The sequence below is a fragment of the Malaya genurostris genome, chromosome 2, assembly GCF_030247185.1.
Source record: "Malaya genurostris strain Urasoe2022 chromosome 2, Malgen_1.1, whole genome shotgun sequence".
Lineage (NCBI taxonomy): Eukaryota > Metazoa > Arthropoda > Insecta > Diptera > Culicidae > Malaya > Malaya genurostris.
In genome coordinates, this window is record NC_080571.1 from 3,817,812 (window position 1) to 3,844,803 (window position 26,992).

Consider the following 26,992-nt stretch of genomic DNA (forward strand, 5'->3'; position numbering starts at 1 on the left):
CTCCTTCACTCCTTCGTTGTGCTTCAGCGTGACCTTGACTCAGGATTTGGATGCTGCGATGCGGGTAGCAAACAATAGAAATAACTGCTGCCCGAGGATAGCACAATAGCGTCTACTGTCGATACCGATACAAAACCGGTGCACAGACAGAACTCACTTGCGGGGATGCTACTTTTTATCACTTTTATTTAATGCCTATACTACAGCCTCTGCTGTGATAGGCACCTTCGTCTTACCGATGTCGATTGTTAAAAAACGCGTGTGCTCACTTCGAACATTCGGTTACGAATGCTTGTAGAAGTTGAACTCGATCCGATTTTTTTAGTTGAAAAACGTTCTTTAGCACGAAGAACATTTGACTTTGAAGTGCCCCCATTTTTGGCCACATCCCGAACTGAAACCTCCTTCTTTTGCTCGAACGCCTTCAGTATACGTTTATCCAACTGAGGGTTAGCAGCAGGGTTGCTGAAATTCGCCTCACGCAACTCATTAACGTTCATCGCCTGCGAACGATTCAAGAACGGAGACAGCAAAGCATGTAATGCCGGACGAGGCAAAAGCTATGCTCAATATGTGACTGCCTGAGCGACTCGCAAGAGAGAAGAGATCTTGCTTCTTCATGCTGGTTGCTATTCCGCCGTGAGCCATTCTCTACCATTTCAAGAGCAGGTATCATCAGGCACGAGTAGCGCTTACATTGAGTCAATTTTTGACTCACTGTGAGTCAAAATGCCAGCAATCATGAATGCAAGTGTACGAAAAAAATTGAAGACAAAAATTAGCGATGCGATGGAAGCAATTTTTTATTTTGCTTAGTTTAATTGTCTCGTAGATATTGCCCTGATAAAAAGTGTGCGTTGAACATCACAAATTAGCTTGGAAAACTTTAAACGTAATATCATTACTTATTATTGGAAGATGGCGAAACGATTGGGTTGGATAAAAATTAAACTGATAAATAAAACTAATAGTCCACTTCAAAACGTCGTTTAAAATCGTATACTAATGTACATATAATGTACTTCCTACTGCAATAAAACTAATGAAACAGTTGATTCAGATTTCACCGAATACTATTCTCACGTTCGTACTCCGTGCTGTTGAAATTTTGCGGCAAGTAATGGCAGATAGATTTTAAAAAAGCTGGAGTTGAATCACCTGAGGACAATCACTTTTGTAAAGTGAAAATTTTGCAGTTTATATGGCTTATATAAGAAATAAAATAAAAGGAATTATTTTCCACATATAACTGTAGCAACACTTTTGATTCTCTTTCGGGTTGGTTTGATATTTATTTTATTTATGATTTTGAAAATGGACTGAAATATCTACAGTGATATTTTTTAAAATCACATATGATTATGAATGATCAAGTCCAATACGCAATATCAATATGCAATGCAAATAGAGTGACAAAAATATATTCTGAATATTGATTATAGAGGCAAGTCTAATCTTTTAATTCCAGGGATGATTTATTTTCTCATGTTTTTATTATATTAAACACAATTTAACGCTTCTTCGCATAGATTTGATTTATAGAAGTAATAGGAGTGCAGGGTTTTCCACAACGTTTGAACCTACTGAGACGCCATGTAACTGCTTGCTCTGCAAAAATCAAAGCAATTAAGAAGAATGGCTAACAAAGAAATAGTCATTACTAACTAAATACTCATTCAGCATCTTTTACCATACATCTACACAAATTATCGATTAGAATAACTGTACTACGATCAGGAAATTAAGACTTTTAAATTGAGAATCACGGTTGTGGTTCCGGCCAACTGCCACAGGATGTCGAAGCATTTTGTAAAACGCAACATAAAATTGGAGGAATAGATGTTCCATTGAAATTTACTTTTGCATTTTTGTATCGCCTTATTAACTTAGTCCTATTTTAACGCATTCATTAAATTTCTGCATTTAATATTATCATTTTTCGAGTTTCACAAAACTTTTGCCTCGTAAGTTTTTCTTCCAAAAGCAAACAGCAAAATAATAACGTAATGAGATATCAGTTGAGAAATTGATGAGCTGAAATCAAATTAAGATTACAATCTGATATTGCTGTCAAAAATGTATTGAAAATAAAATGTTCTACAATTGACTCCCGAAGTGATCGGTTTAGCTTTTTTTTAAAAAAGAACATCCGCTAGAAGAAATTGTAAATTCAATTTCATAACATTTTACAATATTCATATTACAGAGGAAACGATTTCAATTTGAAAAATAACACAATCCGCGTGGTTTATCGATTTGTCAGATAGTGCGATTTAGAATTTTTGTTACTCATATCACACATTCAGTTTTGAAACTACTCATTGTATTATTTACCTTAAAACTGTGTTGAGCAAAAAAAAATTTTACGTGAATACTTCAAGGATCACATACAAAGAGTCCAAATGAAATATAATTCTGTTATCACATAATCAGGAGATAGTAGGAGAATATAGGATCAAGAAAAAAAATATGCATTTAATTCCACTTTATTTAACGTCACTAATGTCACGAGACAGATAATTTTGTTGTGTTTGATTGTATGATACTTGATTTTTAGATATTTATTTCGTTATTGGAAACTGCGGAAGGTCTTCATTGCACGATTATCCATGGCAGTTTCCAACAAGTAACTGTAGAGAGTTTGTTTGTTTTTGATAATAATAGAAATATCATTCTTCAGTAAAATCTTATGTTGGCCTCCAAATTAGTGCCTTATATAAAATTATAGAAGTTCTATTTCGGTTTTAGTTTCTATTATATTGTAGCTCTAACGCCCTGTATATTGAATGTGACGGAATTATTTGGTGTTTATGGTTCTTCTAGTATTTGTACGAACTGATAGTGTTTATCATCAAAGTTGGTCTCAACTTTTTTGGTAGTTGACTTGGTTCGACACAACTTGTCTCGAAGTCAATACAAATACTATTAGTTTATTATGAATGATTAACATGAAATTAAAAGCAATTATTAGTGTCATCACATATGTTTATAATTATTAAGTTAACGATCGTCGAATGGCTTTGTAATCGGTATATAAATAGTTTCACGATCATGAGAAACAATAATAATTGACAAAAACTTGGGACTATTACTTCTCAGGCATAATAAACAACCCTACATTCGACCGAATGAAAAATACCAATTTGGCATTTCGAATGAGGTATAATTTGTTTGGAAAAGTCGAACTCGATCGAAACACAAAATGAATTTATTATAGAACTACGGAATAGGAGTGAAAGTTACATATTTACGACACACAAAAACGCTCCATTAATAACCCTTTACAGTTTGATGATTAATCAATAACATATTCTGGCAGGTATCAAAGTTGTCCCTAATGCTACAAATCACGATTGAAGTATAGCAAACACCGAAGAAATGTGCAGTGAAGACAATTCAAAAAGATTCGACATCTTTCTTATAAGCTTTATACAGGAATAAAATTTTATCCTGGGCGGTCATTCAGTTGTACCACCATACGTCGCAGAGAACGAATCACCGTGAGTAGAAAATTCGACTCAACGCGAGTCATCATCACCACCGAATAGCTTTCTACCTAAATGCTTCGAAACGAACTCACTGCGAGCGAACAGAGTGCATATATGATGCTTGCTTGCTTTGCCAAGCGGTTCAATTCTCTGAGTGGAAGGAAAGAATGAATAAAGCAGACACGGAATATATACAAACTGCTCGCCGCACGGAGAGCATCGCCGGTGAAGAGAATAGTTCACGAGTAATGTTTCATTGATAGGATCAGCAACCTTGGTTAGCAGGACCTTTTTTTCGACCCGTTTTCAGTTTATTCTCAAAGGTGTTATCCTCACCGAACTTCCTGATTGCATTTCGCACGGCTTTTTCACTTACTCCTTCCATTTTTGCTATCTTTCTCAGTGACAGTCCGCGTTCTGTGCACCATTTGTACACAATTTTTCGACGTTGTTCTGCTGAAAGTCCACGCATTTCGAAACAAACTAATAAAAACGAATAAACAACTGCACAATTGGTTAGAGAAGAGTGTAAACAACAGGACGCAGCCATAAAAATTGACAGATTCTGAACCATTGCGAAATGGCAGCGGTTTTTGGTTGCGTCCATACTTTCTGGGACAGTCTTTACATGGTTGAATCTGTGTATGGAGAGCTAAATTAAAGAATATTCTATCGTTTCTCACCCGATGTGGCGGGAAGCTATAGTCGGAGGGATACATCTTTCTTCCTGGTGTGAATGGATCCCTTCTTTAGTGACCCTGAACGGGTTTGGCAGATTGTTTGACATCCCTTATGGGGTTACCGAATCTACTTCTGCTCATACATACTACTAATCGCTCTGCATTCTTCCGGCAATGCAGGATGGTTTCGCTTTTGTAAAATCTTTAAATCCTTTAGGGGGTTGAAAGTTTTATTTGTTGAGCATTTTGGCACCTGCAGATCGTTCAGCATTCTGTTTTTTCCTCATCCACTACACTATCCATCTCCATGTTCCTCTTACCCTTCCCTTCCGACCAGGGGAACGTGCCATTTGAGCCAACTTGTTATGATTCCTAATTCCCGAAGAAAACTCACTCAAAAGCTTGGTTTTCCTGCAACCACTGTCCATAACGTTCTTAAATCTTTCGATACACGTTGACAACAGCCAAACTTGAAGGCTTGGAGCGGAACAAACACGGTTCTCAGGAACCATCAGAAGAACGCGAAGGTCAAGAATTTATCATTAGACAGATACGTCTATCACAACATAAATGGAATTCAATCTACATAAAAGATCATAGATGTTTGTTTTACATTTTCCAATATATTAAATTCTAAAACTTCCACGAAAATTGATATTTTGATGTAAGTATAAGATTTCACTCCTAAAATTTTACACGTTTCTAAGTTCATTGAGTTGATAAGCAAAATTTCTTAGACGTGCACTTACGTCAAATCCACGTAAGTGCCTACAATTTTTTCAACTTGTGTGAAAATATAATTTTTTTGAGATTTTTGGTAAATATAAAATATAAAATTTTTGAAATTTTAGCTGAAAGTAAATTTAGTCGGTTGGTACACGAACATTCTTGAATGCATGCTTAGCTAAGTCACAAAAATTTCTTGAGATTTTTAGTAAATACGATAGAATTTCCTGTTAGAAATTTTGTTAATTGAAGCAATATTCAATCCATTGGTGATCAACAGTGCCTAAATGTTCGATATGAATTTCATGCTAAGTGTCAAACAGGTTTAATTTTATTTTAGATTTAAAATTTCTTAAATTAAATATCTAATTTTTGGATTTTCTTTAGTAAATTTGAAACTATTTTTCCCGTACATTATAGCTGGTATCAAATTCAATCGATTGGTGTACAAACATGCTTAGCTATATTTAGCATTCTTCGAATTTAGCATTCTTCGAATACTTCTAATATTCTAAAATTTCTGTGAAAATATCGAATTTTTTGAGACATTTTAAGTAAAGTTGAAATTGAATTGAATGTAAAGATATGTCGAAAATACGAAGTTTTCGATTATTTATTCTTGGACTTTTGGTAATGGTTTTGATCATAATTTGCATTAACAAAGTGTAATTGAAAAATTTTCTGTTCCATTTATGTTGTGATAGACATGTCTGTCAAATGATAAATAAATTTTCAAAACCGGACTTCTAACATCTGAGATATGGTCAACCAAAATAAGCGTTCCCACTTTTTTTAAACTTTAGTTGGAACTTTTTATAATAACTTTGAATAGAATATTCGGTTTTCCATCGTTTCAAATTTATCTTTCTAATGGTAAAAAAAGTTTTGAAATTGAAGATATAGTCAGTTAAAATTGGCGTTCCCACTTTTTTACCCCCTTGGTATTCGGAGTGTTAACCTTACAAAGTTTTTATTTAATTAGCTCAATTTTCTTAACGAAATTTTCATTTAACAAAGGAACAGCATTTCAATACCTGAAGCATGTGGTTCGATAAATCAAACGAACAAGTTCTAAATGCTTGAAATACAAAAGAGATAAATTGCCGTGTCAATGAAGATTGGGTTTCTAATACAAAATTCCTAAATCTGAAAGTATTCGGGTTATCCGAGAATGCAGAGTATGTTGCTCTCAGCTCAGCCGCATCATTTATCATAAATCCTTGACGATTCAAACCTGAGCTCCTCTAAACCAGTTACCATCCACGAAGACAATCGAGGATGTATTGGAATGGTGAAAATTGTTAAACGATTAAACGGTGAAACCATATTTTTGTGAATCATATTTTTGTTCGCGAACATGTCTCAAGCAAAAAGGTAAAGATCGGGTACATGTAGACTGAAGAACAAATGGCTATTCTCGCATAACCCAACCCAACGACCCCTAGTCCCTTAGAAGAAGAAAACTACTATGTTGATATTTGAATCTGTCACTTATGTTAAATATTGAAGTGTACAACACCACTCACCCTATAGTCCGTGTTCTTCCCAGACTTGCAGCAACTAGGGCATTCCCAACTGTTCGGAAGATCTTCGTTGATGATTCCGCCGATATCGGGAGCCAATCGTTGAGCACAGTCTGGGTGTGAAATTTCGTAGCAAACAGAACACTCCATGAGCGAAGATGGTCCTTCCTGCATTTGTGCTTGGAGTTTCGCCTGTGCCGGTGCAGTGATTGGAGCTTGCCGCCAACCGTCCAAATTGCAGTGAATGCACTGTGCAGTCACCGGCAACATCGGCTGCAGACACTGACGCATCATGCAGGTTTGCTTTGCTCGTCCGGGACCTCCGAACTTCACCATGTCCAGACAGAAACTGCACTCGCCGCAATCTGACCGTTGACAGGCCTCACAATTTTTACACCGCGTTCGCCTTCGTCTAGGACCGTTTCCATCCCGTTTCTCTGCACTAAAACGACCGCCACTTACACCTGCACTACCACTCGTATTGCCACTATTTTTCTTATACGGCCCTCGTACACCTCCGCCACCCGGGCGTGTTGGTTGTGGCGATACAAAGTTACGATCATCATCATGTTGGTTAGATGGTGTCACTATTGTAGTACCATTCCCGTTCGGATGCTGACCATCCTGACTGTTCATCTGTTGCGCTGAAGCGTTGCTTTCCATCATTGATGCCGTATGAAGTTCACTCTGCTCCTGTGTCGGTATCATTGAATCTTGTGTGTTATCTTCCTGACTAGCTTGGGAGCCTTCACCTTCATCCTCGAGAGGACCCGGTGTTTTCATTCCCTCGCCAGTGTAATATTCGTACCTTTCACGTAAGTACGGATTATTGCTCTTGTTTAGATCCGGATGAAGTACCGGTACTCCGGTGATCGCTTGCTCGGGATTGTCTTTACAATGTCGCTCGACTAGTGTTCGAACATCCTTGATCAGCGCAACCGGATCCTTAATCAGATCGGGTACGTTTTTCTTCTGAGGTGGCAAATCGTACAGGTACATTACGATCTCTTTCAGTCCGAACAACTCGTAATGAGTTAAATGGACATGGGATTTACCGAGCAGCTCTGCTTCACGACCAGGTTCACCCTCAAGATGCGAATGTCCTAGTAGAGTATACACATACTTGGCTAACACATACCACAACATTTCGGTGAAAAATGGGTAGCGAAATTTTTGCGGAACCTTTGTATTATCTTCCACTTGCGCGATCTTGAGCTGCTTGACTATTCCGAAGGAATGAAGAAAATTACCACCAAATACCAACGAATCGGTTGGCGTATAGACCGCATGAATCCAACCGGTTGGAATGAAGAACGTGTTCCCGGCAGTAAGGTACACTCGAGCACATTTTTCAACTGTATCACCGAAAAACACATCCGACTGCTTTCCGGACAGTACCCACTTTTCATACAACTGTAAATTCTTCTCGGTTGGCGGTATCAACCAAAACACTTTACTACCTTTCAATATATGATACCACACAGACGTCCCACCGAAATCCACATGGAAATCCGTATAACAATTCTTCACTGACATCAGACAATATTTTTGCACTTTCGGGTACATCATCTCGGTCAGTACATTTGTCGATTCAATCTGGGACTCCTTTAGCTGCTTCGGCCAAACCACATCGACCCAGTCGACCTGCCGAACGATATGCGGGCTTTGCACGTAGTTCTCCAGCTTTGTGTGGGAGAATTCCAGTGATATCACGTTCATCAATTTCTTCTTGTTGGGATCATCGTAGTATCGCTCCCATTCCTTCATGGTCATTTCCACGTTCTTCTGGGTGTTGACATCCATCACGTCCAGGATACGCCGGGAACCGACGCACATTCGCACGTCGTTAATGGTGAAATTGGTAGATGGCACTTGTAGTCCGAGACCGGTTTTTTCCTTGAACAGCAGCGGTATATTGAATCCGTACTGCTGTAGGAAACTGAAAGAGAAAGAGAACAACAGTCAAGCATTAGCCATACAACTTATCGTGGTGTTAAAAAATTCATAATTACGATTGAGACCTGTAGCAAATATCAATGGATTATAAAAATAGTAAAGGTTCAAATCCTACTAACAGCTTTGTCATATTTCAAGCGAACATCGGTGAAGTGTTTCTCCTACCGCTACCACTATCAGTGCGTTTGAAGTTCGAGTAAAATCTGTCTGAAATCGATAACCGAAGTTCTTGCATAAATTAAACAGCTTCAGATTGGATTTTTTGTAAAACACTTCATTCTGTTTTCAACAACCAAAGTTTTCTATAATTTTGACACTGTTAGACTTTTTCTAATAGCAAAAAAATGTAACTAAACTAAGAATAAAACAAACTATTCCTTGTATTCTGATTAGTTAGTTCTATATCCACATTACCGATAGCCACCCCCACTTAGTCATTCTTCACACTTGTAGACCTGTTCCTCGCCGTTGCAATTGGCTGGCTTTCCCCATCAATTCAGTTAAACTTTTTTATCGTCTGCTTTTCGATATAATATAATCGCAACGAAAAACGGCTACAGCGTCGTATATACATTGCGTATATGACTCTGTTGATGATGCAAGTGCTTCTTCCACCATTCATCCGAGTGGATTCTTCCATCGTTCATCGCCCTATTCCAAAACATGTTTCCCCACTTACCACCACCGCTATGGCCAAATAAATTTGCCAGTTCTTCGCGCTGCGCTAATCCACGCTGGTCCATCTACCCCGAAAAAAAGTAAGCAACAGAACGTAAGTTTAATCGCCGTTAATTTATCCTCTATTTACTTTGTTTTTAGTTTATTTTATGACAGAATATTCTTAGAACGTTTTAATACAAATCTGTATATTCTAGTTTCAATTAGCTAATTGTGTGAAAATGGAGAGGCAATACTCAATGTTATGCATTTGAATTTATCTCCTAGTACTCTTAGAATTGTTTCCAAATGCAGGCAAATGTTTATGTATACTATTAATTGATTTTTAAATTTATTTTACATTTCCAAGTTGCGAAATTCAAGCCCTATTTTTTGCCATTCTCATATAGAAAGGCTATGCAATCGCTGTGAAAACCGACTTTACAACCGAGGCCGGGAGGCTCATTTCGTTGAGATCACAAAATGTCTGTGTGTTTTGATTTTGATTTTGTGAGGAAATTTTGTCTAGATTCTGTTACTACGCATAGCATTATTAGGGAGTCTTCTCCAAATAACGGTTCCATTGATAGCCCCTTTTCAATGATGGAATTTTCCATACCACTCATGTCTTGTAACAATAACGCTCCTGGGTTGGACAGAATTAAATTCAACTCGGTGAAGAATCTGCCCGACCTCGCACGAGACGTTTGTTGGAATTGTTCAACAAGTTTCTTGAGCAAAATATTGTTCCACCTGACTGGAGGTGAATTGATGGAGAGTTGGCATCATTGGGAGTGTGATGCGGTGTCCTGGTGCTACTCTAAAAAAAGTATAATTTCAAGGTGTTGTTTGATACGTATAGTTAAAAATTAGGTTGAAATAGTTATTTTGAGTGATAGTGCAGGTGTAGCAAGTGTGTGTTTAGTAGTGAGAGTGCTATTTATTGAATAATATTGATCCGCTAAACTAAAGATGCTCAAGTGGCGGATACTGTGAATTTGCTGCCCCAAAATTCAACGATGTTAACCTGTTAACCGATCGAATCACCGTCTGCATGTCATTTTTGGTGTTGTCGGATTTCTATGGAATCTGTGAAAGTTTACAAGTCGGTCGTGTCATTCAGACTGAAGGTCTAAGGTTGGTCTACAGCGGACCCATTCGCGAGTGTTTTTATTTTATTCTTTCAGTGGTCGTGTTTCATCTCGCGTTGCTGGCAGCAGAGCGAGCAGGAGAAAAGGGATACTGGTGAGATCGTTCCTTGGAAATATTTTATATTTTTCTTACTTATTATATTTCTCCTGAGTATCGAAAATCAGGTTTTGTTGAGATCATATTGTTTACCAAAACATATCCGGATCTCTTTCCCTCCCTACTAACAAATCTCCTATCCCGTGATGCTCGTGGAGATACAGTGGTACTCGCGGTCTCTAGAAACAACGAGTATCGGCCTAACATTCCTTCCTTTCCCTCAGTAGCACAGCCTTTGGTCGTAGCCAGCGTCGTTATTGATCATTTAATAAAAAGTTAGGAGTGATTGGGTATGTACAGTGAAAATGATTTTCTTCTCCCAAGCTTCATTTTCTTGGTTCATTGTACATTTCCACTTATTCGGTCAATCACGAAGTGCAACTACGGGCGATCTACTTCAGCTCAGCTCAAAACATTGTTCCACCTGACTGGAGGCAAGTTAAAGTTATCGCTATTTACAAGCCGGGGAAACCAGCTTCCAATCACAACTCATATAGACCCATTGCAATGTTGTCCTGCATCAGAAAATTGTTCGAAGAAATTATTCTTCGATTTCTCGACACTTGGGTCGAGACGAACGGTTTGTTGTCAGATACTCAGTTTGTTTTCCGTAGAAATAAAGGAACGAATGATTGCCTTGCATTGCTTTCGTCTGACATCCAAATTGCCTTCGCTCAAAAACAACAAATGGCATCTGTATTTTTAGACATAAAAGGAGCATTTGATTCAGTTTCCTTTGATGTTCTTTCAGACAAGCTCCACCAACATGGACTTCCAGCGATTATAAATAATTATTGGCAATTGGCAGATGATGGCGTGGTTTCAGTTACTGGACCCAAAGCTATTGATCTGCATAAACCATTGCAAGATACCTTAGATAACTTGTTTGGGCTGTTCATCTGGGTATCGAATTCTCTGCGGAGAAAACAGAACTGGTCGTCTTTTCAAGAAAGCATGATCCCGCCCAGCTTCAGCTTCATATGATGGAAAGAATGATCCAACAGGTTTTGACTTTCAAATACCTCGGGGTGTGGTTTGATTCCAAATGCACGTGCGGAGGACACATTAGGTGTCTGATAACAAAATGCAGTAAATTTTCTTCGAACAATAACAGGATCTAGGTGGGGTGCTCATCCGCAAGATCTAATAAAATTGTATCAGACAACGATACTTTCAGTGATGGAATATGGATGCGTTTGTTTTCGTTCCGCTGCAAACTCTCATATTATCAAACTGGAGCGAATTCAGTACCGTTGTTTGCGAATTGCCTTAGGCTGCATGCATTCGACACATACAATGAGTCTTGAAGTTCTAGCGGGAGTTCTTCCATTAAAAGATCGATTTTGGGAGCTTTCATCACGCCTGCTAATAAGATGTGAGGTGCTGAATCCCATGGTAATTAATAATTTCGAACGACTAGTCGAGCTTCGATCTCAAACAAAATTCATGACATTATATTTTAATCACATGTCACAGGAAATCATCCCATCAAGATATATTCCTATCCGTGTCAGTATCCTGAGTGCCCCTGACTCAACTTTATTTTTCGATACATCCATGCAGCGCGAAGTGCGTGGAATCCCGGATCATCTACGCTCGACGGAAATCCCAAAAATATTTTCAAGTAAGTTCAGGCATATTGACTCTTTCCCTTATTACCAGTATCACTACACGGTGAAAACAAAGTGAAGTGATTGTGACCCTTATTATCGGTATCACTTCATGGTGAAAATCGAGTGAAGTGAATTTAGATCCTTATTACGGAAGCCGCTTTAGAGACAAAAGTAATTACTTGGATGAACTTGATGTCATTATGAACATCACGCCACCAACATTTTGTCGAAAAAAATAGTTTTTTCCACTACCCTGATCACTTCACTATGCGTGATACTGGTAATAGGGAAAATCAAGTGATGTGACATGTAAGTGAAGTGAATGTGAAAGTGGAAGTGAGAACGGTAATAAGCGCCTCTGAGAAAATATTTTACACGGACGGATCACGAATTGAAGAGGCTACTGGGTTTGGTATATTCATCAAGAATGTTTCGGCTTCATTTAGGCTTCAAGAACCAAGTGTAATCGTCACATTCTCCCCAAACCATTATTTTCTCTTCACAGATAGTTGAGCGCAATTGAAGCCGTTCGCTAAAACGCTGCTGGCAAAAATGAACCGTTTTTCTTGGACAAAATAAAACAGTGCCTGAACGACATATTGAATAATAATTATCAAATCACAATAGTTTGGGTCCCGGCTCATTGCTCCATTGTAGGCAATGAAAGAGCCGATATTTTAGCCAAACGTGGTGCTATTGAAGGTGAAATTTAGCGCGACTCGCCAAAGAACACTTGTCAACTGGTAAAGTTCTTGGGACAAAAAAGATCTGGGTCGGTGGGTGCACTCAATTATCCCTAAAATATCGACAAAAGCATGGTTCAGGGGGCTGGATGTGAGTAGGGATTTCATTCGTGTGATGTCCAGACTCATGTCCAATTACTACACGTTAGATGCACACCTTCTTCGAATTGGACTTTCCGAGATTAATCATTGTGCTTGTGGCGAAGATTATCGCGATATTGATCATGTGGTTTGGACATGCGTGGAGTATCGTGATGTCAGATCTCAACTAATAAATTCCTTGCGTATCCAATGTAGACTATCCAATGTCCCAGTTCGAGACATTCTTGCTTGTCGTGACCTTGCTTACATGAAACTTATTTATCATTTCATAAAGACAATTGAAGTTTCAATTTAATACTTGACCCTTTTGAGTCTTAGTTCTGACTCCTACTGCGTCCATTAGTTCATCCAATAGCAAAATTTTAATAAACATGATGTGCTGATAAAAACAAACTCGAAATAGGTTATGAAATCAACAACAAAATGTATAAAAATTTCAGCTTATTCTATAATTTATAGTAGTTAATCGTTTGGTTCCAATAATATGATATTTAAAAAATAAAAGGAACATGTTTTATTAAACTCAAATCGTTGTGATTATATTAGTATTATATTAGGATAAGAATTCTATGTAAAAGTGATGCTACGGCGAAGAAAAACTTATGTAAATTTCCTTAAGAAATAAACGTATTTATGAAAAAAAAATCTAGTTGACAGATCTTGTTAGTTAGTGAAAATATAAAACTACTTTGGGACTACTAGTCCACGGTTTCCACTTCCAAAAGCACCGATAATAGTGAAGAAAATCTCCAAAAACGGAACTCACTTCCATTTCTCAGCCGACTTTCACAAATCTTGATTCAAATTAAAGCTCTCATTCACCCTCATTCTTGTTTACGTCCGTATCTGCAATACGACGAACGGGTACTTTCGAACGAATACGAATAAGCCATTCTTGTTTTCACTCGAATGAATTCGAACGCGACTCGTTTGCCACAACTATTCAAATATCAGTAAACTTCTTAAAATAAATGCTAAGCCTTGATATAATCAGTCCAATTCATGTTATTAACCATATGCGAAACGCTAGAATGTATGCCATTTTAGTTTCAAACGAAACGTGTATTCGAACATCATTCGTACGAACGAAATGTCCCATTCCCGTTTACGGACGAATAGACGAAATGCCGTGGTTTCGATTCGTCAGTTTAATGTTGCGAATCAACCGTTCGAACACATTGAAAAAAGTTTAACCGATCTCTAACAAAATTATTTTCGAATCTAAAGGTGATTTGTAATCAAATCATAAATTTGTGTTTTGCATAAATCATTTAGAAAGCATAGCAGTATAGTAAAATGCTGTTTTTTTTCTGGGGAGCCTTTGAATATATGCGAGGTTCAAAGTTTTTACGCATCAATTTTGTATCTATTAAGTACTTTATGGAAAATACGCCAACATGCGTAAACATGGGTAAACATGCTTTATTTTATATTAAATGCATGATTTTACCAATGAAATAAATATGTAGGCTATCGAAAACATGACAAAATTGCAAGAAAAATGCAACATATTTTTCGCAGATACTACTGATCGGACTGCTATTTCAAATGCTTTTTTTTTACTTTGCACGAAGTTTAATTGAAAATTTCATTTACCGACTTGAATAAAATTGGTCCTGAGTACGATATTTATTTATTATGTAGCATTCGTCACTTCCTTGATGCTTGCAATCTTCCTTAAAAATCTACCTGCGCTACCGACCCTTCTTTTGCACAGGAATCGCGTACGTACACGTTCGAGTGAAAACAAGAATGGCTTGTTCGCATTCGTTCGAAAGCATGTGTTCGTCGTATGGTCGATACGGACGTAAGCAAACATGATGATACAAAATCAGTGAAAAAAACAAGTCAAATAACAAATGATATCAAAGATTTTTATTTACAACTCAAATCTGTACCAGCACTGATAGTTTAAAGTTGGATGGGCGTTGTTTTTATGCATGTTCGATGTTTTAAAGTGTGATTGATTCGAACGTAAACGGGAATACGAATTTGCTATACTTTCGAACGTATCGCATACGGCCGTAAACAAGAATGAGGGTGATTGTCTTTAGATATACTGTGCAATTTCATCCTGATCCGACTTCCGGTTCAGAAGTGTCAAAACATTCAAATCGTCGTTCAAAATGACGATGCATAACTAGTACGCGTCGGTACGTGCGGCTTTGCTCCGTTCGCAGCGTGCTTTGTTCAATTCCGTATAGCGTGCAGGGTTGCCACATTAAAGTTTATATTTTTCAGGTGAAAAAATGTAAATTTCTAATTCTTTTATTCAATTTGTACCTACTTGTTAGTGTTATTACAAGATCATGAGATGGATTAAAAAGGTTTCAGTAATAACTATCATCAATTTGCTTTCACATTACAGTGATTTTATTTTTACATGATTAAGGCCCTTATTACCGGTGTCACTACACGGTGAAAGGCCCTTATTACCGGTATCACTACACGGTGAAAACCAAGTGAAGTGATTGCGACCCTTATTATGGCCCTTATTACCGTTCTCACTCCACTTTCACATTCACTTCACTTACATGTCACTTCACTTGATTTTACCTATTATCGGTATCACGCATAGTGAAGTGATCACTGTGGTGGAAAAAACTAATTTTTTCAACAAAATGTTGGTGGCGTGATGTTCATAATGACATCAAGTTTATTGAAGTAATTACTATTGTCTCAGAAGCGACTTCCGTAGTAAGGACATAAATTCTCTTCACTCGATTTTCACCGTGAAGTGATACCCATAATAAGAGTCACAATCACTTCACTTGGTTTTCACCGTGTAGTGATACCGGTAATAAGGGCCACAATTTTTTTCTAGCAGTCATAAATTCACCCGAATTCGAACTATATCAAAGGACCTAAGTGATTCGCATTTCACTCCAATTTTTGTATTTTAATTTCATTAATTGAACTCAGTACTTTGTTTGAGTTAATCTAATTGAGTTCAAGCACTCATATTTTTTTTACTCACATATAGCCAACAAAATGTTGGAGCAGCTGATGGTTTCGCAGCAAATGTCTAGTGTCCAAATTATGAAACGGTATGCGGAAAAGTTCAGTGAAATGTTTCTACGTTCTCCTAAAATGTTTATATCGGAGAAACGTTGTTCTGAGGGAAATGTTCAAATTCTAGTGTTGTTCTTCGAAAAAAAACTGATTTAGTCAGTTTAGTGAACGATAAGAATTTGACATCATTGTGGTCCCAAACGCAGCGCATTGAAGGTTTTTCTATTCCATATTTAGTGCATGCTGGAAAAAATAGTAAAACATGTACTCAAATCTATTCATCAAACCGTTGCTTCATTTTCTGATCGGTGCAAATTTGTTTTTCGGATATTACGTAATAACGTTTGCATTGCAACAATGGAGCGACCTTCCGGAACATTCGCCATAGCGGAACAATATATGTGTGTAGACATGTTTTTGAGTTCTTTCTTCGTTTTATTTATCAATAGTTATCAGCTGGGGAACGTTGGGCGGGTTCCCTAACTTGGGTACCACATCGATATTCAGCCGCTCCATCTCCTCCAACGATCGCTTCGAGTAGTGTGCCGACGACAGATCCGGCTTGAACACCGCACCGGTATTTCTTGATGACCGACGCAACTACCGGCCGGCATTTGACACTATAAATTTTCCCGTTCACGGCCAGTCCGTAGTGAAAAAACAGCGGCTTTGACATTCCCTTCTCGCTGATTTCTTCGTGGGGGAAGTAAAATACGATCATTGCCTGCAGGTTCGATACCAGTGGACGCAACTTCTGCTTCCTGACATATATTTTCATGTTCACCAGATACTTTTTAACTATTTGGCCTGTTACACTGGCCTCCCGGTCGTTCGCTTGGCCAACGTAGTCACTTTTCCCTCGGTCTTCCTCTCCAGTTTTCTTTGGAGCTTCTCGTAGCTCAGAGTCGTCGGCCGTTCGGAACCGGGCCTTCTTTCGATGCCCTGATTGTTGTCTAATAGTTCCAAGATATTGTATATGCCGGAACGGAAGGATCCGGTGTCCACAAAGTGCCTCACGATGTCCCTTTTCGACGCGGCGAGGTGTCTGAACGCAGTTGCTCCACTGTTTTTACTGTCACTGATAGGGTTGTCAATGTTCGTCTGCTGACTCATGGGTTACTATGATTTATGCTGCATGAGTGGTTTCATCAGTGCAAGTGAAGGTAAACCCAAGAAAAATCGGCAATTTTTGTCCGTTAACCTAAACAAACGTTAAACCTAAACATTGATAACATTCTACATGCATAATTTTTCAAAAGCCCGACATGCTATTTTTGACGTCATTTTAAATCTTTCGTGTTTCGTAGTTTTAATTATCATTAAGAACCAATTTCACTTTCTTCTATTGTTCACTCTCATGGCCACTTTCACTAAGGTGTAATATTTACAATACAGATATCAATTCCGAACTACTTTTAGTCGTCTTCATTATTGTATCCGCTTTAAATGTTTGTTGGAATATTGCAAATGTATTAATAGTGGATATTAGAATTTAAATGCGATAAAGTAAAATTGATTAAAAATTCTACTAACAGGCCAACGCAAGGTGATCATTTATTAAATCCCAATCAATCCTGTCTCAAATTGCATCCACAGATAAAGTATTGAAGTATACTTTTCTGGCATTTTAAGGAAACTGTTTATTGAACAACGTATCCACTGTTATATTTCTTCTATTATACATTAATTTGTCTGCGAAATTCCGTACATTTTTTTCCAAACAGGATTTTTTTCAACTTGACTTGACAATTTATATACAGAAAAATTATAATGTTGTGTACGAGACACGACCAATCACAATGACATAAAAATGCAAGTTTCATACTCACTCATCAATAGACGACAATAAAGACGAAAAGAAATAAATTGTGAAACACTAGTCATAGATTTCCTATAGCTAATGTTAGGATTTTAAGAGTCACTAAGATATATACTTTTTGATAAATTACATTCGTGACTGGAATCATTGATGCTGTACGTTTTAAAAATTACAAAGCTTTGCTTGCGCTACTCTTATTAGTTTGAACGAGCGATAAAACGAGTCGTTTTATTTTGACTTTCATTAGGAAAACTGTCAGAAACATTATTGCATGATCGACGAGGATACACAATGACTCGTATATAGTATTGCCTACTAGCTCGTTCTAATGGAACTTGGAGATGCAGACTATTTTCAACATGACTTAAAACTAGGGATGGTACTCGGAAGGTATCGATACCTAGGGTATCAGGATACCGAAATTTTGGGTATCGATACAAGGTATCAAAAGGCAATAGTGTATAAATACCTGTAAATATCAATTTATACTTGCGCAGCAATCATTTCGGAATAAAATAAAATTGTCGACTGTGGCGTTATTTTATGATGTACAGAAAGGTTTTTCCATAAATTTTTTGCATCACAGTGTTACGACTAACGGTGAACTCATGGATGATGTTCCCATCTTCACATAAAATACATTCATATTTTCTATTTTTGTTGTTGCCAACACTGGTATTAAAATTTGAATAAATAAGGAACGTGCGAGAAAGGACGTAATTTCTTTACAACGGTTTTTTCTTTTAGCCTCTTTCGTGCGTATCCGAACAATACGTATATTCAGGGGACGGGTATAGCGTGATGGGATAGTCGATGCCTTTCACGCAACCCGCCTGGGTTCGATTTCCAACCCCGCACATAGGGTCAGAAAGATTTTCTGGTCCGAAGAGGCGAATGACCTAAGATGTTAAAGCCTCTATAATTAAAACAAAAAAAAAATACGTATATTTCTTGCCACATAGATGGCACTTCGCTTTTCACGACACGTTTGTGCAAAAGCACATATTTTTTCTATTTCTTCGCGTTTCGCCTTCGGATAATCAGTGCTAAGCTAGCGATTTAAATTGAACTGCTAGACGCGAGATGGCAGTTCAATTTGAACTGCTTTAAGCACTGATGAGTCGAAGGCGAAACGCGAAGAAATAGAAACAATTCCTATTGCTATTACGACGGGACCGGGGACGGACGGAACGGGAGCACCAGGCTTGCGCATGTATTGGTATGACGTTGGCCGAAGAAAAAAATGTTCCATTGGGGACGGATTTAATTTATACCTTTCACACAGATATAGTCGATACTTTTCACGCAGCCCACCTGGGTTCGATTCCCAACTGCCTCTATTATTGAAACAAACAAAAAATATTCCGTCGTAATGAGAGTTGACTTTAATCTGTTGCGATACTGTAAGTATCGAGAACAAAAGTATCGATACTAACAGGATCGCTCTTATGTGATGTGATATCGATACCAAAAATACCCGATTCTTGATAGAAAGTATCGATACCTCATCCCTACTTAAGGAGCAAGACTCTTTGCAAGCGTATGAGTAATATCAACAATGTGTGCGTAAAAACAAATTCCGGCGCTTCTTTTCCTATTTTAATCAATAAATTCACCATATAGTTGAAAAGTGAAACAATCAGTTCATTCTGCTTAAAGTTGCAATTCAAGAAAAGCGAAAATCTTAGTCTAAAACTCTTCCATGGACCCATAGTGTTATATACCATCCGACTCAGTTCGACGAGATCGGAAAATATCTGTGTGTGTGCTTGTGTGTGCACTTTTCGAAGATATTTTAACGCGCTTAATTTCTCAGAGATGGCTGAACCGATCTTAACAAACTTATGCTTGTTTGGAAGCTACTATCGGGTCATTGATCAAGTTCGAAGATCAAATGGCTGTGATTTTTGATTCCGGAGATATAATGGTATAAGTGACGTAACCGACAAAACACGTTGTTTTTTTATGGCTCTAATGTATACAAGGGTGCCAATATTTTGGGATCACCACTAATTTCGTTTAGCGCTATTATTCAAAAGTTTAAACACCTCTAAAAAAGTCCCCATGCAAAATTTCAGCTAAATCGGACATAGGTAAGGGGTGCTACCCGGCGGTTTAGGTTTGAAATTTTTTTTTGAGAAGAAACGTCTTGGAATTGCATGAAACGTCGAGATTTAGTGTTGTCTCAAAAAATTTTTTTTTGAAGAAATTTACTTTTTGGGACTTGATTTATCGAAAAAAAAATTTTTAAGATGACACTAAATCTCGACGTTTCATGCAATTCTAAGACTTTTGGCATCAAATTTTTTTTCGATTTTGAAAATTTGGTCATATTTCAAGATCTATGAAAATTCCACTAAGTGGACTAAGAAGGGTTTTTTAGATTAGCATCATTCTCTCAAAGTCAAAAATCAAAATAAAAAATGAGCCCAAATTAGTGTCAGAAATTATTTTATAAAAAGATAAAAAATGAGACTAATTTGAAGAATGAGAAAGGCATTATCACACCACTAGGTGGATTAAAAAAGGGTTTTTATTAAAGAATTAAAAGCTACATTCATGAAATGTAAGCAATTTTCCATCAAACGTTGGTGAAAAATTGATCAAAACTGATATTTTATCCAAAATGTCAGGTTTAAAATTCATTTGAGAATAAATTATTGTTTGAAACTCAATCGTGCAAGCCACTTTGATAAACTCGTTGCACTGCATATATGAATACATAGATCTATGACATACGTACCAAATAAAATGTACGTAATACATAAATTACCAACACAAGTTAACTTGGTTTACTCTTGATCCTTAAAACATCAAATTCAAATCCTACTTGACACAACAGGTCGCCATCTTGGATTTGAAAATAGCACAACAAAATTACATTTTTTCATCTTTTCGCCATACCTGTTCCAATAATACATTCTATATATTGTAAGAATTTACCTTGATAAAGTTGAAGTCACTATTTTGGGTTTAATGGTGAACATCATTGTTTGAAACATAATCGTCGATCCTGCTCCAAAATACTCATATGTAGAAATTTGAAGCAATATCGTTAAACCGGAGCCAAATATAGCATTATCTCAGGTTTAGATATATACTAAGAGTACAATTTTTTCTACTCTTTAAATCTATATTTATGATAATGTTTAGTTCCCATATGGAAAATTTTGTAATGAATTTCGACAAACCGAAATTAATTGAATGTGATGAAGATTACAAACAATAATCATTGACATCTACTCAACATCGTTCAAACATCAGTCAATTCAATCCAATTTATTTAAAAACAAACCTTATTATAAATAACGAATACTTAGCAAAGAATCTCCAAATAATTACTGCACTAAAGATTTCACATTTCCTATAAAAAACAGGACAAAGTTTATTTTTGACAAATTTGGACGGTTTTCATAAATTTAGTTCCAAATGAAAGAACCACGATTCTACGGAAAATTCTTGAATTTTTTTTAAGATCCAACTTCCGTTTCCGGAATTACTGGGTAAAAGTTGTTGAAAATATCAAACTGATGATGAAAAGCGTAAAAACTCTGCGAAACATAGCTAGAAACTGATCCAATATATGATAGTTGATGGTTTAACGAATCGGCTATGGCTATATCGGTTTCCAAGTCCCGATTCCGGAAGTACCAGAAATGATTACGTTACTGGCAACAAAGCATCATTACACCACTAGGTGGATTAGAACAGGGTTTTTAGATGCGCGTTTCCACCACACTTTCGTTACATACACACATGAAGCAACCAAACTGAAACGAATGGTATATGAAACTACAATACAAAACAATGTTCTCACATAGTTTGCATAAATTTTCTATGAGAGAAAGGCTAAACGAATTATTTTTACTAATTTAAAACTTGATTTTTCTTCCCTTCAATTCTGATAATTACCAATGAAATTCTGTGGAACCAATTTCCATTCGATTGAACAGTGTTCCGAAGAAAAACTCAACCAATTGGCACGGATAAGTTAGTTGTATTAGTAATAAAAGAGCATGGACACCTACAAAATTACTGTTTTTGAATATAATTACTTATAAACCTTCATCCCTCAACGAAATTCTGTCATATGGACGCGAAATCTTTCTCAAACGTTTCTGCCATCGCTGTTGATTAAGTTTACGTTGTGCATTTAAAAAAAATAAAAGAGAGCAGAGCAAAACATGTACATACCCGACAGTGAGATCGCTGCCTTTCATTTCGCGCACCATTCCGGATTGCGCGAAACGAGCCGATTCTAGCTTCTCGGCGACGCTGAATCCGCGTGCTCCCTCGTAGTCATCATCACCGAGAGCCCACTCCTCCGAGTACAGTTTGCGTTGTTTCCGTTCGCGCTGTAGTCGGTTGTTTGCCGCCGGGACACAGGATGATCCGAACGAATCATGAAACGTAAGCAAAAATCGAGTTAGTGTCGGTCCCGTAGTAGTCGAGAGAGATAGTTTTTTGTTACATACTAGTAGGGCAGATGAGAGCAGATTTTTGGAGTTGGGATTGAAAATAAATAACACTTTAGCATGATATTTTAGGACCTCGGCGAAAGATGGTTAATTAAATAATTATTCACTCTACTGTATGAACTATCCAGCATGTTATCACCGGACGAAGGGATTTTTGGGACACGTTAATGTTGCTGTGGCGGAATAAATAAAAATGTATTTTATAAATGGCAGGTTCAAAGCAAGTGAGAATATTATATTATTACTATATTTGAAAGCCTTAACTGTTGATAAACTTGCTATATAATGCATTTCTTTTTCTATCAGCAACACAATTATTTTAAAATGTTCTGCTACATTATTCAAACTTATTTTTCATACCGAATCTTCGTACAGTAAAAATATTCCTGCAGCAATAAAGGAATGCTTCATAAAATAAACACACAGTACCTGTAGGTTGCTTATCACGCATCGTTTTTCCTATCACAGCGCATTAGTCGCGCTTCTATCAGATTTAAAATCCTCGTATTTGTTGAAACTCAATTCGCAATCTATAAGCAGAATTAAATAACGAACTTACAACAGAGTCAATGTCTACATTTCGAACCAAGCACGTGATCACGATCTTCGTGTTTCAAACTAACACACATGTCTACAAAGTTTCGTTCGATCGGTGATAGCTACTATCAGTATTCAGGGTATATGAAAAATAGAATGACATCGACATCAATACGAACTAGATAGGGTAATAGTCAAGTTGCATCTTTTTCTCATGATTTCCCCCGGCACCTCTCGTTACACGCACTAACGCGAACACGTAATCGCTGTTTACTTTTCACTTTCCTCAACATCAAGACCAGTTCACTCCCTGATTGCCGTTGTCGGCAGTTTACAGCGGTGTCGCTCGAGGGATTGTTTCGAATTGTTTCTCAGGAGTATTGTCTAATGCTGATATTAGCTCTCTCTCTCGCCATTCGTCGTTGGGTTTTTTACGTTGCACCGTATTCTCAACCAAAAACGGATAAATTTGTCGACATTCTTTTAGTAACGCATATCTTGATTGCATGTATGTTATGTATATAACGCATTCTTTCCACTTAACGTGTTATTGTTAGTTATCCTTCTGAGATATATCCGCTGTACACCAGCAGGCCATGCATAAAATGCTCGCGTTACCTGAAAACCAGTCTCATCGGTGCTCTGCCCACCTCATTTGCGGCTCTCCATGCTCTTGTCATTGCCAACCGAATCGAAGTGTCTGTTTTTCGTTCTGTTTATTAGTGCTACATTTTTGGTCCGGCTCAACTTCATCTATGTCCGCAGACATTTTTGCTTCCTTCCCTTCTGATTGACCCGGGGAACGACGAAACCGAAAATTATTTTTATTTATCGCACTCTTATGATCGTTCGCTCTGTCTTGCTGCCTTGATTCTATGCTATTCGTCGAAACTCAGGCATTTCAAAAGTAAGAACCCGCAGCGTGAATCTGCGCTCTATCGCTGACCAAAATACGTCCGTCCTACTCGAGGTGCTCCACAAGGAATGATTCAACAGTGAACCGGGCAGACCAACATTGCGAGACGATAACTACACTGGGCATTTGCTTGTGCACGGCTGCCAGTCTTTTGTTTGCCACTATCAATACGCTGAGTGGGAACTGTGCGAATCAATTTGTCGACTACTATTTATGATCAATCTAATCTTATGCATCGTAATTCTCTAATAAACACCAAAAGCGCTGTCTGGTAGAAAATAGGTACATAAATGCTCCTAAAGTGTATGTATAAAGTTGCCTGTGCATTTAAGCACATCGAACCCAGAACCAAAATCTACACAATTAAATTTTCTTGCTGAATCTCGGCAAAAAATGTCGAGATTTGCACAGTCGAATGCTCGGTTATCGTCTTCGCAAAATGTATAATTACTGAGAATCTCGGCAATCCAAAATTTGTTACTTATCAGCAGAAATTTTGCTGTCAGCTCGGCAAAAGTTATCAGGATGGAATCATGAATTGCCCAGTCATCAGTAATCGAAAAAGGAAAGATTTTTCTTTATTAGTGTATGAAATTAATGTCACAAAAGCTACACACTAAAAACCATTTCTTGAGCTCGGGATAATAAAATGCCGAAACTGATCGGCAACACCTAACTTTGCTGATTACTCAGTAATCAATACGCATATTTCTGAACTTCGTTAAATGCATTCACTGATACTTCAGTAAAATGCTTTATTTTGCCGAAATTTGGCATAATTGCTTGCTGAAGTTATCAGTAAACAACAGATATGCCGACATCAGCAGTTACGTTTGCCGAGATTTCGGAATATGCGCTAGCTTTTGCAGAAATTCAGTACGCCAGCTGGCATTTCTTGCCGCGTTACATTTTCGCTTCGCATTGCGCGGTTATTTTCTGGTGAAATTTTCTAGTGAAAAAATGGATATTTTAGAACTGTTAGTAAGGAAGACTTAAGAATCTACGATCTATTCAGTAAGTACGATTGCAACAAATTCTTTTTTATATAGAAAGCAAATTCTATTGCTTATTTCTATTGTCGTGAAGTTATCATGGAATTTATGGAAGTTAACTCAATATATAAAAACCTATTTTTATTTTCATATTTTCAGCTCGACTCAAAGTGGCCGCATCCGGAAGAGTCGCTATTAGTAGTGATGTCTGAGGAATTTGGCGAAGGAGACGCTCTCTAATTTGGAAAGATGTAGTAATTCCCGCGGGACCGGGAATACTGTCAACATTTAATGATCTTTGCATGGCTTATACAGTATTCGGTATTGAATGCGAGCCTTCCGACAATTTTTTTAAAATATTTTATGCCACTTGTTTTCAGGTAGATGCCTTTTAGAACTACCGGCAACAAATTTGTAAGTCTCCTTTAAGTGTAAATAAAATGAATTTTTTTACTGATTCCTCAGCTGTGCGAATCTCGGCATTTTTTTGCCGATACTCAGCTTAAAAATTTAAGTGTGTAATGTCGGTAAAAGGGTGTTTTATTGATGTTAATTTCAATTCAGCAAACAAAAAAGCGCAAACACCAAAAGAAAACATCACTGCTAAGGACAATTGATTCTAGTGCTCCTTAACGCCTCTAAATGGAAATAAGCGGATATTTTTAAATATATGAAGACAAACACGAGAAAAGGTCCTAAGTGCAAATGGCAGTTTCTCTTTGTTTACTTTCTCTTTCGAGTATTACGGTACAATCAGCAATCTTTCCATCTAACACTTCACATAGGATAATAGCAAAAACCATCAACTTTCGATATGCACTGTAGAATTTGTTGGAAATTACTGGAATTTGCCGTAATAATTGAAAGAGAAAGTGAACCAAGAGAAACTACAAATCTCCATCCTTCATCCAATTAACATGTTTTCCAGTTCCACGAGCAATGGCGAGGTGATGCGACGTGAATCGAAAAGAGACATTAGATGATAAGTATCCCACCGAATGTCAGTAGAAGCTAACTCACTGTTCGAAATCTAGGCAAACGGTTTTGCTGATCTCGGTATATTTGTTGTTTACTGACAAGCTCAGTATAATATTATGCCAAACTTCGGCAAAAGAACGCACTTTACCGAGCAATCAACATAATACTTTAACGATTTTCGGAAAAGACCATGTGGATTACTGAATGCTCAGTAAAATGTTGTGTTGCCGATTTAATTCGGCATTTCATTATGCCGAGCTCGAGAAAAGATTTTAAGTGTGATTTTCCAGAATATAGAGCAGCTCACAAAGACAACGAAAGTGTCATTTAATGAGAAATTAATGTTTTAACTGATTGTCAGTAATAAATTATAGGCTACCGATGATGAACCTAAAGGCGCATACTTCGAGTACCGGATGGAAGTGAATTTCAATTAGCATTACAAGCAGTTTGAGAAAGTATGGACCCAAGTAAACCACTAAAGGATTGATTTTTCCAGATTTTTAACGACTTCTTATTGGATATTGAATCAAATTCAATAAGCGATCAGAATCCAATTGCACTGTGTGGGTTTGTTGGCCTGTCTTCTCTGGAACGACATTATTTCTTTGACATTTTTGAATGAGTTAAATATCTTGAAACAAAAGATTCCGGTTAGATGAAACATTGTCAATCACAAATGAGTGAGAATTTTATTATAGCTAATTATAGTCAAATAGATATTCTATCGTATTTTCGTTGAGATTTTCCTATCTGTAAATTTTGTCTTATGTAATATTTGTTAATTTTGATATGAGTACTAACATAAAACATTCAGTTATGAACTGAACAATCGCTTGTTATGCGAGTTAAGTTTGTATGCGATTCACGAAACAATACTTCTTAACTAAACGAACTAGGTACATTTCTGATAGTGAACCAGTGTCAGTAAAAAGAGAGCTTTTCATAAACTTTACTAGTCTTTCTTGACAATTGGTTTACAGAAAAAAAACAGTAACTCGAGTTGATAGAATTTACTTGCATAAACCCCCGAAAAGTTTAACCTCCCTTCTAGAATATATCTGGCAACACTGCCCACCCTCGGCAGCCGAACTTACACGCATACTCCAGCAATATCTTCTTTCGGCTGTCTGGTTCGCCAAAGCAGAGCGCCGTGTCGTGGCTCAGCTCAGATTCAGTTCAGTTTGCTTACGTCTTTGCAAACTGTTGGATGTATTCTACTGATTCTGTACGTGAATCTGCGTCCACCGTTTCGTACAAATAGGGCTTGGCGTTTTTCCCAACTAACTTACCTCTATCTCTCTGTACGGCACACCCCCTCTCACACTACCTTTACTGGTGGACGAAACAGCTTCTCACTCATTCGTTCGTCATGTGCTGTTGTGCTACTAGGCTCACCTCACACTCGACGTCGAAGCATGATGAAAATGAATGAAACCATTCTCTCGAAAATGCCGCAATGCATGTGATGGCGGATCGAATTTTTTTTCCTGCTGACTGTGATGTTGCTTTTCTTGTCGATTC

At 37.4% G+C, this 26,992-nt stretch overlaps 1 protein-coding gene across 2 annotated transcripts in view; it reads right to left on the reverse strand.

The window, feature by feature from the left end:
- Positions 1 to 26,992, reverse strand: part of LOC131427280 (jmjC domain-containing histone demethylation protein 1) — a 41,278-nt gene that overhangs the window by 13,336 nt on the left and 950 nt on the right. The window contains exons 1-3 of one of the 2 annotated variants that reach the window (XM_058590322.1): positions 22,475 to 24,271; positions 21,762 to 21,922; positions 6,421 to 8,356 (exon numbers count right to left, since the gene is read on the reverse strand). In XM_058590322.1, the coding sequence (XP_058446305.1) occupies positions 6,421 to 8,356; positions 21,762 to 21,799 (1,974 nt within the window). In that variant the 5' untranslated portion in view covers positions 21,800 to 21,922; positions 22,475 to 24,271. Of the gene's footprint in view, positions 1 to 6,420; positions 8,357 to 21,761; positions 21,923 to 22,474; positions 24,272 to 26,992 lie in introns of those variants that run through there. The other variant, XM_058590321.1, reaches the window with a different exon arrangement.